We start from the raw sequence: 15,403 nt of genomic DNA, 5'->3' as shown, positions 1-15,403 counted from the left end.
GATTTTTAATACAAAACATACATCAAATGATACATGATGATATTTAGGTTAATCTACCCAGCAAGTAAATAAAATCAGCCCCACCTTTACCAGTTGTAACATTAAAGTGATGAACACATTAATGCATTACTAATTACATTCCAATATGATTGTGAAATGGGCCGTTATGCATAATAATTGCTTTTACGTTTGCTACTGTAAGCATATTTTGATCAGAGGGAAAAATCTGTGTGGTACTTCCACCACTGTGTGTCAACAGTATGAAAGGTCAGTAGTGTGACCAGCTTTAACCACTTGAACCCCAGCATCCATATTGTGGGGGGAACATTCGCCAAAAATAGCAGATCTACAAGCTCAAAACGCGTTGTAACGCAACGTGTTTTGAGCTTGTAGATCTGCTATTTTTTGCAAAGAGATTTGGCATATAGGGCCCTATTTTCGCCGGTGCCTTACCCAGTATCCCTAAACTTCTTTACCATTTTTTACTATTTTTAAAATGATGTAGATCGGCTAGTTGAACTGTTTGAAAATGTTTTAAAAAATAGTACAAAATGGCAAAGAAGTTTAGGGATAATGGGTAAGGCACCGGCGAAAATAGGGCCCATAGACTGAAAAAAGTGGTCAGAGAGCAGTTGTAACTCAAGTCCGTTTCTCTAAGACTAGAGGGTTTAAAGGATCTACACCATGAATTTAAAATATATATTTAATATTTAATATTATATTGTTTATGTCCCTCAAACGTTTTTCAAAAGGTTTGAGCCTAAATCAAGCCTCAGATATACTCATTCCAACTAACTTCTCTCTGGCTTATAAAGCACTTTCACCTGCAATACCACATTGTCCTGTTTGGCACGGGGCACTATTGAGCCAGTTTGTATGCATGTTATCTCCTGGTTCTGTGTGGAAAAAGTAAAAAAAAAATTTTAATTTTTTTCTTCTTTTTTTTTTGTTGGAACTGCAAAAACGGGAGGGATTGTACCGAACGTGACGTCACATTCGGGTGAAAATCAGTTTGGTCTGTTTTGAGACCAATTTACAGAAAACCCCAGATATGCTGTGAAAGCCTGAGTGTTCAAACTGGGGTATTTTTTGGGATAGAAGAAAGGTAGGGGAGACCAAAAACACACAAAAAAGAAGGAAAAGTTAAAATTCATGGTGTAGTCCCTTTAAGTGGTTAACATGAGTCATTCTGCCCTGCCGCTGCCCCAGACGCTTCATAGCTGGGTGAGCGAGGAGCTGGCTGCTGCTGCAGCCACCGTGCCCGTCGACGATAACCAGGAAGAGAGGTGTAAGCAGCAGGTAGACTCCGCCCCTCCCTCCGACGGACAGTCACCATGCACCGAGCACGCAACGCCCTGCCGTGCCCGTTTTGCTAGCTCACCCAACCACTGTCTAACTGCTACCTGTGAAAACTGCAGTTTTGGCACCTCTCACTCAACTCTCTTATCTTTTTTTTTAATGCTCGTTTGCTGTAATAACCCCAGGAAACAGTGTCCTAACTCAAGGGTTGATTGCCAGCCAAATGGTTTAGTCTGTTATGTAACCGGTTAGAGATTTAGCCTAACCTTTGAAAGAAGTGCAGTAATGATTTGTTGCTCTTGTATGAATGGATGCTGATGATGAATGCCGTTTTCTCTGCTATGTGCCTAACACATTGTGTCTGTTTTGACTCGCCTTAACAGCCTCACATTCACCTGCATGTTGTTGACTTTGGTTTTGTACAAGAATCAGTCTTTGTAAATCTTCAATGCACTTACTACAGATAGTAGTAAAATATCATAATAAAGGGTAATAATATAAGTTAATGCCAAACTTAGTTGAAACTGTAAAACGTAATGCATGTTCTATACAGTAGATACAGTAGTTTGTCTAAATCTGCCTGGATCATTAACTTGGCTCAAGCTTTTGGGACGATGCAACTCTACTTCCACTGGAAATGTCTGCCTTTGAAAAATCATGTCAGATTGAAAGCAGTTTGGTTCTTAGGTCTTACATATTAAGTACCTCTCAAAATGGTGTGTGTGTGTGTCCGTGTCCTCACTTGCATGTCAAAAGGACACACTCGACAAAGGATTCGTTGATTGTTCTCCATTTTAATACCTTTTCACTGACTGCATCTTTGAAGTCTCAACGGTCTTTACTTGTTGTAGGAGTGTAGTGTACCAGGTGTGAAGCAGAGATGTCATGCGGTTTCCTTGGTTCTAGAAGTATTTTTTTTTTAAACACAATTTTTACTACTTATTTTGTCTTGCATGATTGGCTACAACCTGTACAAGTACAAGGTAAACGTTGGACAGATTTTAAAAACAAAATTCAGCTAAATTTTAAAATGTAGCTGCCCAGGGCTTTGATACCAAAATGGCATGCTGTTGTTGTTGTTTTATTGTAAGATTAAACGGTTTTGTATGTGTTTGCTTTAGTTTGTTCATCTTTTCCTTCCATATCACATGTAATTTTCATTTGACCATGGCATTTTCTATCAAATTTCTAAATTTGATAGATTTGACCTGTAATCATCGTTTCAATCTAGATTACGGTGACATCTGTCCAGCAGAACCACATGAACCAGGGACATCACATGACTTTCCTACTCTGTGGACATGACTGAATATGAACTGAATAAACTAACCCTCATCTGCTCTGTTGTTGTGTTGAACGCAGGCCGCCCAGGTGGTTCTGATCTCTCTGTTTGAGCTGAACACCCCGGAGTTCACCATGCTGCTGGGAGCTCTGCCTAAAACCTTCCAGGACGGAGCTACCAAGCTGCTGCACAGCCACCTGAAGAACTCCAGCAACAGCAGCAGCAATATGGTGAGTTTAATAGGTGCAGAAAAAAATGTTTCTGCAAGGTTTATCATTATTATTAATATGTAATATACAGTATATACGCCCTAATTCTGCAGATTTCCCATTGCACATTCCCTGCTGCTGCTAAAAGGGGTTTAAAGAGAGTTAGTGTGTCTTAACCGATTCCTAACCTTATTTTTAAATGTATCTTGTGTCCTTATTTATTTTATTTTATTTCACTACAGTCCAGTACTATTCGTATTATTATCTTGTGTCTATTGTATTGCTGTTGTTGTATAGTCTTGTGGTTCATGTTGCGCCAACATTTCACTCCTTTTACCTGAGTGAGTGACAAATAAACCCCTTTTGATTCTTCTTGATCCTTGATTTAATTCACAGCCGTTTAAAGCTTATTTTATACTCCATCGCACGATGATGTTGCTTGGTGAAAAGAAAAGATCTTCAAGCCAACAACGCGCCGTGATAAAATGCATGTTAGCTTGAAAATCTGTTCTTTTAACCAAGTGACACCATCGTACTACACAGTACTTACTCTACTTAGTCCTGCTCCCGCCCACTCCCGCTGGATTTCTCATTATTCCCGCCTGCTCCTGCAATGGTGTCATCATCAAGTTTAAGTATCATCTGTTCCCACAGTATTTCCATGTGGACCCAAATACAAACAGAAACTTTGAATGGAACTTTGTGATGCACTACCAGCTACAGTATTGCACATAAGCACAATGGTTTGAATCCGCATAAAGACCAGGATCACGTCTTTCCATCAGTCAAAATCCTCTTTACTGTCTCCCCCTGTCTTTGTAAATATAATGTAATAGATAAAAATCACACCCTGTGTGAAGTGGGCGGTGTCTTGCTAGCTAATCACAATACTGAATGGAGTCAACCAATCATGTACAAAAGATAAATACATTTATTGAAACACTCTTTATGATGGACGAAACCATAACTCGAAAAAAAACAAGGTTTGGTTTTTTTTCGAGTTATGGTTGCTTATATAGGGCTATGCACATGTGTCATGTGACACTGGCCAATCACAGTCCTGAATAGATTGTGATTGGCCAATCACAGCGCAGGATAATTCTACTAATTTCCTGGGCCCAGATCACAGCGCAGGAAAATGTACATTTTTCCAAATCTCACTTATAGGGGCGGTTTCACCGCCCAAAAAGATAGATAGAAACAATAGAATGTTTTCTCACAGAGAGGTTTTGATATTGAAAAGTGTCTGTTTGTTGGTTGAAGAGGGGAGAGTAATTTGTTTCTTTCTTTGTGTTGATGTGTTGATCCAAACATCATGCTCATTCTTCTCTTCCAGGGCTCTCCGAGCAACACGATTGGTCGGACTCCGCCTCGCCACACCCCCAGTAGGACCAGTCCCCTCACCTCCCCTACCAACTGTTCCCATGGAGGCCTGTCTCCAAGGTAATCAACCTTCTCTCACCTCAGTGGGTGTTCTACCCATAGATATAGAAACCTAGATACCTCATTGGCCTCTGCAGTTCATTGGAGCGACCTGTATCGTGGCCGCCATTTTGGAAAGGCAAGCTTCCTGACTACTGGCCAATCACAGCGAGTAGATGATTGGCCAGTAGAAGCTTGCCTTCTCCAAAATGGCGCCCGAGATACAGACGCCTCAGAGCCATGTCTATGGTTCTACCTATCTCACCAAGGCCTGACCCACATCCCTGATGCTCTTGGATAAGAACTAGTTTAATGAAGAGTTCCAGTGGTTCCTCTACACACTCATGAAACATGGAGGAGTGCATCAGAGGAACTATTCCACTGGTTCTTAACGTGGGGCCCGGGGACCACCAGTGGTCCACTTGGACCCTTACGGGTCTGTAACTCAGAGAGTGTACACAGGCTTTGTCCTTTTATCAGAAAGCCTGTGCACAAGATCATTAACTGACCTACTAACTAACTAACTAACTAACTAACTAACTAGAGAACTATTGTGATTTGAACACAGATTGGTGTTTGTGTCTTTAGTTTCCTTCTACTTTAAACTCTGATACACAGAAACATCCGATACCAAACCGTGTATCCGAACGATAATTGTAGTTTTATATTTGACTGATTCTGGTTGAAAGACGATTGAAGGAGAAATAATGGTCAAATGATTAAATAAATGACTACAAATACAAAACAGTTTGTGTGTTCAGAGGTTTCTCCTCTCCTCGTGAATGGTACTTTATGCTTTCCTTTTTTCTCCCCTTCTGCACATTTCTTTTCATCCCTCCATCCTTCTCCTCCCTCTTGCCCTGTCTGCTTGTGACCTGCTAACTGTCCCCCCTTCCTCTCCTCCCCTCCTCCTGTCCCTCCCTCCGTCCGTCCATCTGTCTGTCCGTCCATCCCAACAGTCGGTTATGGGGCTGGGGAGTCGACGTGCCGGTCAAGAACCCCCCCTCCCCCGCTCCCTCTGCCCCTCCTCTGTCTGCGCCTCACCCCTCTGCCCCCGCTGCCCCCCCACTCAGGGGCCTGCGTCGAGCGTACTCACCCAGGTAAGGGTGAGGAGAGGAGGGCTGGAGAGGTTTAACTCAGCGGTTCTCCCCATATGGGCCGGGCCCCGACCATTCCTGCCTGACAAGATTTTCCATCATTTTGCAATTTCTTCAAAACGCTGTCGCCTCAGACACAGCTAGAAGGTCCTGGGTTCGATTCCCGGTGGGGACGCTGTGGGCGCTGGGGGCGTGTCTTCTCCTCCGCGTCATCAGTGCTCATACCCTAGGTGGGGTTGGCGAAAGGGCCTACTCTGTGCGGAGTTTGCATGTTCTCCCCGTGTCTCCTAGGGTAGTTAATACCCTCACAAAAACATGTAGTAATCCTGGTCGCTATACCGCCTCCCCCATTACAGCTGGGGCACCTGATGGAGGGGAAGGGAACTGGTTGGAATAACGTGTTCCTTCCACGCGCTACGTCCTACCGGGGAAACTCCCCCCTGTCAGGTGACAAGAAGGTCAGTTGGCTCTCATGCATTGAAGGAGGCATGAGCTCGGCCCTGGGCTCCCTAGGCTGGTGGGGGGAGTGTAGCGCCCAGGATCACTTAGAAAATTGGCACCGGGTGAAAAAGGGTTACAAAAACGTGGGATAAAAAAAATAATAAAAAAAAACCTTTTTTGCTACTTCTCGTACATATTTTGTCCAAAACTCATACAAATCGGTACATTCTCTGGCATCATGTGATCAAGATGTGTATCAGACACATTTTTCATATTCCATTTCGATGTGGAAATATGATGGTGGAAATCTGTACATGCTTAAAACAATATTAACTACATGTAACAATAACAGTACAGTCAAATTCAGTGTGACGGAGTATCTCAAGCCATCATCTATGATCAGATGAGATATTGCAAGTCAAGGACTGTTGTTGTGGTCTGTCACAAGGCGCCATGCAAACGCTGTGTGCCTTTCTCCTGTTTGCATGTGATCATGTATATGTGTGTGTGTGTGTGTGTGTGTGTGTGTGTGTGTGTGTGTGTGTGTGTGTGCGTGTGTGCGTGTGTACAGTATGATGGAATATGACACAGAGAACATGAACTCGGAGGAGATCTACAGCTCTTTGCGGGGGGTCACAGAGGCCATACAGAGCTTCAGCTACCGGAGCCAGGATGAGCTGAATGAGCCAATCAGACGTGATGGCAAGAGAGACGACGCAGTAAGTTGTCGGCGATGCCATCTACAGCAATGTTTATCAAACTACAGCTCTGTGGTCCAGGCAAGTTAAATAAGTCAATTAAGTTAAATAACGTGTGTCCTCCTGTCCAGGCCGGTAGGGAAGGCGTAGCGTCCTCCCCAGGTTCAGACGCCCGTCTGGGATTGGACACGGTGGAAGGCGGCCGGACGGCGCTGGACAACAAGACGTCCCTACTGAACACCCCGTCTCCACGCTCCTTCTCTGGGCCGCGGGGCAGAGAATTCGCCCCCTATGGCTACGGAGAGGCGCTGATTGGCTCCTATGACAAGAGCGCCCTGAAAGAGGCCGTGTTCGATGACGATGTGGAACAGTTCAGAGACTGTGAGTCCCACACGTCAATACATAGATCGATTAAACGATCCATCAGACAATTTATCAGTCAAACAGAAAAAAGGGGGCTGCCGTTATGACTGCCATAGGCAGTTTATTCCACTGTTTGGGAGCCAGGAGGGAGAAAAGTCTAGGAACTCAATGTTTTTTTTTTACTGACTTTTTTTATTAGACTTGAGTTAATAATACAGAAGCGACAGAGGACTCAAGCATACGATGATGTTGACTTTCTCATATCATTCATTAAATGTCTTTGTGAGAACCCATCTGTTGACCATGAAGTCATCATGGAATTATGATTAACATTTTTAGACTTTAAAGACTGAATTTCCGCCTGTTAGTTAGTTTTGTTGTTTTGTTGGATAAACATAAGAGAAAATCCACCGTGTCTACGGTTACTGTGTACATCACAGTGCTGTGGTTGTGCATCTGTTACTCACCATCATCACATCACTCGCTGTGCTTCCTCTGTCCTCCTCCCAATCCTTCTGTCCATCTCTCTATCCCTCCTCGATCTCTCCATCCCTCCTTCCCTCTCTCCATCCCTCCCTCCATCCCTCCCTCCATCTCTCCATCCCTCCCCCATCTCTCTATCCCTCTTCGATCTCTCCATCCCTCCATCCCTATCTCCATCCCTCCCTCCATCTCTCTATCCTCCCCCAACTCTCTATCCCTCCTCGATCTCTCCATCCCTCCTCAATCTCTCCATTCCTCCTTCCCTCTCTCCATCCCTCCCTCCATCTCTCCATCCCTCCCTCATCTCTTCGAGCATCTCTCCGTTCCTTCCTCCATCTCTCCATCCCTCTCTCATCTCTCTCCATCTCTCCATCTCTCCATCCCTTCCATCCATCTCTCCAGGCCGTCGGCAGGAATGTGGTGAAAACAAGATGGTTCTTCCCAAGGTGTTTGGTTCTGGTAATGATGCACTCTACCTCCTGACTGACTGACTAACTGACTGACTGAGTATTCATGGATAGTTCATCTCTCATGTTTCATGTCTCACTAACTCTACCTAACCCCAGCTGAATGGTGCTTTTACTGACGTTACTTACTGACCTAAGTGCTTGTGAGAGTGTAAATGGGTTTAATTCTGAAAATATGTTTCAAATATCCAAAATATTGTGTGTGTGTGTGTGTGTGTGTGTGTGTGTGTGTGTGTGTGCGTGTGCGTGCGCCTATTTACTTGTCATTTGAAAGTCTTGTTCCGTATGACTGAACACAGTATCTCCTCCACTTCCCACAGTTGGTCAGGATCACTGTGACCTGGTGGCGGAGCTTTTGAAGGAGCTGTCCAATCACAATGAGCGGGCGGATGAGAGGAAGGGGGCGCTGGTGGAGCTGCTGAAGATAACCAGAGAAGACAAAGCGGCCGTCTGGGATGAACACTTTAAAACCATTCTGCTCCTCCTGCTGGAAACACTGGGAGATAAGGATGTACGTGTGATGTACAGGGTAGATGTGGGTGTGCATGCATGCGTGCATGTGCACACGTGTAGTATATGCTAGGGATGTAATGATATTGTCGTTATCGCGATAAGAACAATGTGTCGATATCATCATTGGCCTGTGACGGCGTCTACGAGGCCTTGCGAGGCAAGCAGCCGAGAGACCTCATGCTTACAGCGATCATACTGTACGTGCACATCATTTGCACACATTCACTGATCTACACCCCCCCCATTTTAGCTATATATATATATAGCACATTGGTTGGCTATTCAAAAATAGCAGATATACAAGCTCATAGCACGTCATTTGGCGCCGCGCTACGATCTTGTAGCTCTGCTATTTTTTTTTTTCGTGAATATTTGTGCAAATCTTTGAATTATGTATATTTTTAAATTGATTTTTTTTTTACTACATTTTTTTACGGCCAAATACATATCATTTTCCTTGACATGAAAAAGTTTGAGCACCACTGATATTATATAGCAACATGAGTTTTTTGGAAAACGTTTTTAGAATCGGCCTCAGGTCTTAATGGGTTAAACAGTTGACTATACTGTAATAGCTATACATTATTAGACAGTAGTCTATACCAGCAGTGGTATAGACCCCTGTAACGTTCCCCCATAACGTGTCTATTTGGTTCCATTTGTACGCTCTGAGTTATAGATCTGTAAGGGTCCTTTTAGGACCACCTCGAAGACCCCACTTTGAGAACCACTGGTCCATACATTAGACAGTAGTCTATACATTAGACATGCCGTGATACAGTGTTGTATGTCCACAGCACACCATACGGGCCATGGCTCTGCGTGTTCTGAAGGAGATCTTGAAGAACCAGCCGGCCAGGTTTAAGAACTACGCTGAGTTGACCATCATGAAGACCCTGGAAGCCCACAAGGACTCTCACAAGGAGGTGGGTCCCTCGCACAGCAGCTGAGACCATAGCATTAAGGTTTACCATAACACGCTGGTTGGAAACATGGAGCGATATGCAGTAGTGGGAAAGATGACACTCTGTGTGTGTGTGTGTGTGTGTGTGTGTGTGTGTGTGTGTGTGTGTGTGTGTGTGTGTGTGTGTGTGTGTGTGTGTGTGTGTGTGTGTGTGTGTGTGTGTGTGTGTGTGTGTGTGTGTGTTAACCACTTAAGCCCGATATACTATACTTTGAGTTTGTAGATAACCTATTTCATTTGATTTTCCTTTTGTGCTTATGATGACATCCCCAAGATAGGGACACCAGGTTGAAAGTAGTTTTATTGAATGCCATCAATCTTCAGTTATGGATGCCGTAATGAAACCTGGCCCCGGTCAACTGGAGACTTTATTAGGAGAAGACGGATAGTGATTGATGTTTGTTTGTTTGTTTGTCCATGGTTCAGGTGGTGCGAGCAGCGGAGGAGGCAGCCGCCACCCTGGCAGGCTCCATCCATCCAGAGCAGTGCATCAAGGTGCTGTGTCCCATTGTCCAGACAGCAGACTACCCCATCAACCTGGCCGCCATTAAGATGCAGACCAAGGTCATAGAGCGCATCACCAAGGACTCGCTGATCCAGCTGCTGCCTGACATCATACCTGGACTGTTGCAGGTATAGCTCACATTACATGACATGCACAAGAGAACACTCTGATGTCTGAGGGGACATAACATAACCACTTAAGTCTTAAGGCGGTTACACACCAGCGAATATGCGAATATACGCAAAATTCGGACTCGTTCCGAATAATTAAAAGACGCTTTTTTCGCTCCGCGAAACTGGTGTGGAAGCTTGCATTGACTTTATAAGGTTTAAACAAAAAACGTATTATTCGCATGAAATAAATCGCCCCGGTGTGTAAGGACCTTTATACCCTATATACGTCATTGACTGGGGTCCCCCAGGGGTATATACTACAGTAGATCCCCTCCGTTTTTCCCTCCACGCCAAATCTCTTCGACAAAAATAGCTAATCTACAAGCTCACAATGTGTCGCAATTGGCAGTTTGCCGAGTGTTTGCCAATTTTTGCCAAATGACATGCCCAGAAAAGGGACGCTAAGGTTAATTTAATAGTACTGATATACTGATGTCATAGACTGACCTCCAAGCAGGTACTATGATAATGGATACTGCCCAACGGTTACAAAGGGTATTGCATAACCAGAGGGGCATGTGTTCCCAATGGGCATCGTTCCCAATGAACATCGGCCTTGAAGTAATAACCAGTTATAAAATACTTCAGAAGATCGATCAAAAGAAGGTTACAAAGTGCTTTACACAAAACGGAATAAATAAAATATATTAATAATGCTACACAACCGAATCTAACATAACCTAATGCACCATAACATGCTGTAATGCAACATGCCACCAAACCATCTACTGTAGCTGCACTCCAAGAAGTTACAATAAACTTAAAAAAAGAAACAAATAAAAAATACAAGTCGAATCAAACTATAGTTGATATGTAGTTTACTGTATTTCATACACACAACCTCAATGTATGTTTGTAGTTTAATAGAGGGTTAATAGAAAACCAGCTGAAGTCAGAGATGACAACTTGTGTAAATGGTGTGACCTTGTAGTGTGTGTGTGTGTGTGTGTGTGTGTGCGTGTGCGCGTGCGTGTGTGGGGCCGGGGTTCCTGTGCCTAAAGGCTTATTTGGACAACATGTTCATATTTGGACAGTGCACTTGAAACAACTTGCCTTATTTGTACCTGGAAATGTTTGCGTGTACTGTGCTCTCACTGCCATAACCCTTGCCTCTTCTGGAATGCTGTCTGCCTGTCTGTCTGCCTGCCTGCCTGCCTGCCTGTCTGTCTGTCTGTCTGCAGGGCCACGTTAAATAAAATGACGGGGGATGTCTCCATCATGACATTTTACTTGACGTTTAATTGTCACACAAATAAATGTAATGTACAAAGAAATGACATATTTAATAGCTTTATACTTTCAAATAAAAAGTAAAAATGGCGTATTCGACGCATTGTGAGGTTGTAGATCGGCTATTTCCGCTATTTAAAAAAAATATTATATTATTTACCTACTGGCAAGTGCAATATCTTGTGGTCTAACTTATTATTGTAAGATTTATTATTGTATGTATTATGGGTGTTTTTATTTGACAGACTATGATGACTTGACTTCTGACAGACCAACAGTTTATGGCATAATGTTGCTGTATCTGTATTTATTTGTTGATGCTGCTATTTGATTTGATTTGAAGTGGATGCACTAAACACATTTTCATTGTATGTCGAATACAGAGACAATAAACATCTAATCTTATATGAAAAAAAATCAACATGGAAACTATTGTGATGATTATGCAAAATGATTTTGATTATCTCAATTTGCGATATGTAATAATCTTTACAGGCCTACAAATGACTGGTGGTGGCATGTCAGGTTTAAAAAAGAAATTTTGGAACCTTTATATGCTTTGATAATGCATTGTTAGATGAGCCGTTACAGTATTGGATCATTAAGCTGCAGCCTTTCACTAAAACCTCAGAGCCAGACACTGGCGCGCAACTCAGTATAAATCAGTCAGAACAGTTTTAACAGAGTTCAATATAGTTCAATAGTGTTACAGAGTCCGCACATTATATGAATACATGTAAGGTACAGTAATAACGTTATTAGACACAACACGATCAAATAAAGGTAGAGTTTTTGACAAAGTTGCTAAACTCAAACCTGTGGATATGCAAAAGCATGCCTAAACGCGTACACACACACACACACACGCACACACACACACACACACACACACACACACACACACACACACACACACACACACACACACACACACACACACACACACACACACACACACACACACACACACACACACACACACACACACTGAACACTGAAATTACTTTGTAATTGCTCAATGCTGTTACATTATTGCTGTACTGATAATGGACTTGTTTACACGCCTTGGCTAATGCCTTTACAAAAATCAAGGTGCATTTTCTGAGCCTCTCCACAAGATCAGTTAGACATAATACCTATGCATTAACATGGCCCTGTCTCTCTGTCTGTCTGTCTCTCTCCTGACACACTGTCTGCATCGCATGTCTGTCCACACATCAGTGTGTAATTGTGAATGTTTGTCCGTCTGAGTGCGTTCTTTAGTGGATGTGTGGTGTTGCATGGTCACTCCATTTAGACACTTTTGGGCCTGTAACTCAGAGAATGTACACATACAGGTCCATTTTGCTCACTCAGAGTTAAATAAACACTTTACAGTGTAGATTGGGGTCCCAGAGACAATAGGTGTATTTATTTTTCATCCAAAGAGGGGCTGTGTCCTAATGCATATCAAACTGGTGGTCCTTGAAATTAAGAAGGTTGAGAATGACTGGTTTAGCTAATACGTATGCTGTGTTGTGTTCATCAGGGTTATGACAACACAGAAAGCAGTGTGAGGAAGGCCAGTGTCTTCTGTCTGGTGGCCATCTACTCTGTGATTGGAGAAGACCTTAAACCTCACCTGGCTCAGCTGACTGGCAGCAAGGTAACTACACAAATCGTCGGGTAGAAACCTTGTATTTTCCAAAACGGTTACTTCTCAGAAAAAGGAAACAATAGTTCGAAAGTAGTTATTATTTAATCACAAGCTCTTGTTAATCATTTTCATTTGTTCAATATTTATAAAACCCACAGACACACTTAACCACTTTAACGTTCACTTCAAATCACAAATAGCATAAATAGCCAATCTACAAGCTTCCACTTGTAGTTGAGTAATATTTGACCAGTAGTATCTATACTTTGACTCAAGTACTGGGGTTGAGTACTTTGTCCACTGTGTCATATACCTAACATATACACACATACACATACCCCCTACAAATACATACATACAGAACCTTATCATCCTCCTGTGTTTTGGTTTGCAGCTGGAGTGAGCTGGTTAGGGTCAACTGTCCTACTTACTGTCCATTACGCTATGTTGGCCTTGAGTTACATAATGTTACACGTTTACCAAGACCCTTTCTGATACTGACTGACTGTCAGCCACAGTAACTCAGAATAAAGCAAGATAGATGGAACCTCTCTCTTATTCCTACATGTATCTTTTATCCAGTGGTGTAAAGTAACTAAGTACATTTATTCAAGTACTGTACTTCAAGTACAATTTTGAGGTATTTCTACTTTACTGGAGTATTTCCTATTTTCAGTACTTTTACTTCTACTCCACTACATCTCAAAGGCAAATATTGTACACTTTTACTCCACTACAATTCAGTGCCCGGCATATTTATGGCAGTGCCACAGCCAAAATTCCTTGTAAAAAAAGGTGCTTAGGAGCCGAGATACAGCCTTTTTCAGTAAGAAGTTGAACAAAGAGTGAATGGAGCAGAATATTTTCAAATCATGATATCTTGGGTTCTGAACATAAAAAAATAAAAAAATAAAAAAAAAGTTTTTAAATTATTATTTTTGGACGTCTTAGACGTCCAGTGGCACTCAGGGCTTATGTTAAAACGGACGTCTTAGACGTCCAGTGGCACTGAATGAGTTAAGTACATTTTGATACCAATACTTTTGTACTTTTACTCAAGTAAATTTTGAAATCTGGACTTTTACTTTTAGAACAGAGTACTTCTACATTGCAGTATTGATACTTTTACTTAAGTTAAACATTTAAGTACTTTTTCCACCACTGCTTTTATCCAGAACATGATGGTCATGCCATGGTATAATATTTACTGTATGTTTGAAAGTAGCTTGAATTGAACATGATGGAGCTGTTCATGACAAGGATGGCTTAGATACAGAACATTAGTTGGTCATCAGTGATGGGATTACCATCTTTTGCATCACATACTCGTTTGCTAAAAGGACCACAGAGACCAGGAAGGCCAGCATTACTTTACACATGTATGTACCTGTAGGTGCAGAGTAGAGGTAGAGGAGATGTTTTATACGCTTCCAGCTTCAATCGTAAAAGAGGTGTCATCATAACTGTTACTGCAGTATTAGCCAATTTATAGACAGACAGACAGACAGACCTTTTAGAACAAGTACAGCATAACTACTGTAGAAGGATAACACTAATTAAAAAAAGTTTAACAATATAAAAGAGAGTATAAAGACCACTTAACATCCGACCTGGCCGTATAAAATAAACGTATAAATAGACTTAAGACTACCTGGCCTTCTGCACTTGGAGTGACAATGGTAGCATAGGGTATTAATAACCATTTGCAGATAACTAGAAAGGGGCACTCTGCAGAGCGCATATCAGTGCCAGGCTGGGTTGCCTACCCAGGGCTGTGTACTTTTTGGGTTTCAGCCATCAGGACCCAAGGAAGCTGCTGGGGAATAGCATTTTTACGATATACAGTGCAACATTGTGCATTTGTGGTGCCCCTTATGGGCAGAAGTGAAAGGGTTTTTGGAAGTGTACTCTATAGCGGCCCCTCAATGTAAATTCCAGTGTGGGGTTGATGGGATGTTGTGTCCATGTTAAGGCCTTTGCAGACAGGGTGTGATTAGTCAATCAGTTTTTACCGCATCCGAAAAGACGCACGAATCGAACTGGGTTCGATTGGGAAAAAAACGCATCGCCGCATCGCATCGCCTCACGGTAAATTCGGAGCCGGTGTGCATGAGGTCATTGAGAACCATGTGTTCATTTAAAAAATGATATTGTCCGTTTTTTCCGTGCGAAAAATCGCACCCTGTCTGCAAAGGCCTTTACTGTATATGGCATTTTTGTGAGAAATAGGCCCCTCCCTCTAATTTGGGAACCCAATTACAGATAAACGGTATGTAAACTCACAACTCTGTTTAATGCTCATTGTTACATGACTCCCAAGATCATTGTTCCTAATTTGGTGGGAAAAAAACATTATATTATGTTCACACAATCACATTATCTGCCTTGAATGATTGCGATCATATTAGGAACACCAGGAATGGTTGTTATTTTAGCTTCCGTAGTTTCTGAATCATCTCATTTTTGTTGGCCTGTTTCCTCACATGACAGAGATCTCCCTACTTCCACCACAGTAAAACTGTACATAACTCAAAAGTAGTTAGAGGCAGGTCAACACGTCCGTGTGTTGGCCACGTTCCAGAATGATGCTTTAAAGTTGACCTTGGAGCGAAGAGGACGCA

At 42.5% G+C, this 15,403-nt stretch overlaps 1 protein-coding gene across 5 annotated transcripts in view; it reads left to right on the top strand.

The window, feature by feature from the left end:
• Positions 1-15,403, top strand: part of clasp1a (cytoplasmic linker associated protein 1a) — an 81,781-nt gene that overhangs the window by 62,668 nt on the left and 3,710 nt on the right. For 2 of the 5 annotated variants that reach the window (XM_080456584.1, XM_080456583.1), the window contains 10 exons: positions 2,662-2,811; positions 4,127-4,233; positions 5,172-5,312; positions 6,322-6,469; positions 6,580-6,829; positions 7,697-7,753; positions 8,082-8,272; positions 9,072-9,200; positions 9,665-9,871; positions 12,675-12,791. In XM_080456584.1, coding sequence (XP_080312710.1) covers positions 2,662-2,811; positions 4,127-4,233; positions 5,172-5,312; positions 6,322-6,469; positions 6,580-6,829; positions 7,697-7,753; positions 8,082-8,272; positions 9,072-9,200; positions 9,665-9,871; positions 12,675-12,791 — 1,497 coding nt within the window. Of the gene's footprint in view, positions 1-1,209; positions 1,300-2,661; positions 2,812-4,126; positions 4,234-5,171; positions 5,313-6,321; positions 6,470-6,579; positions 6,830-7,696; positions 7,754-8,081; positions 8,273-9,071; positions 9,201-9,664; positions 9,872-12,674; positions 12,792-15,403 lie in introns of all 5 variants that reach the window. The other 3 variants (XM_080456586.1, XM_080456585.1, XM_080456582.1) reach the window with 2 other exon arrangements.

This window comes from Gymnoscopelus braueri (genome assembly GCF_963280865.1).
Source record: "Gymnoscopelus braueri genome assembly, chromosome: 18".
NCBI classification, from domain to species: domain Eukaryota; kingdom Metazoa; phylum Chordata; class Actinopteri; order Myctophiformes; family Myctophidae; genus Gymnoscopelus; species Gymnoscopelus braueri.
This window is presented reverse-complemented; position numbering and strand designations above follow the sequence as displayed.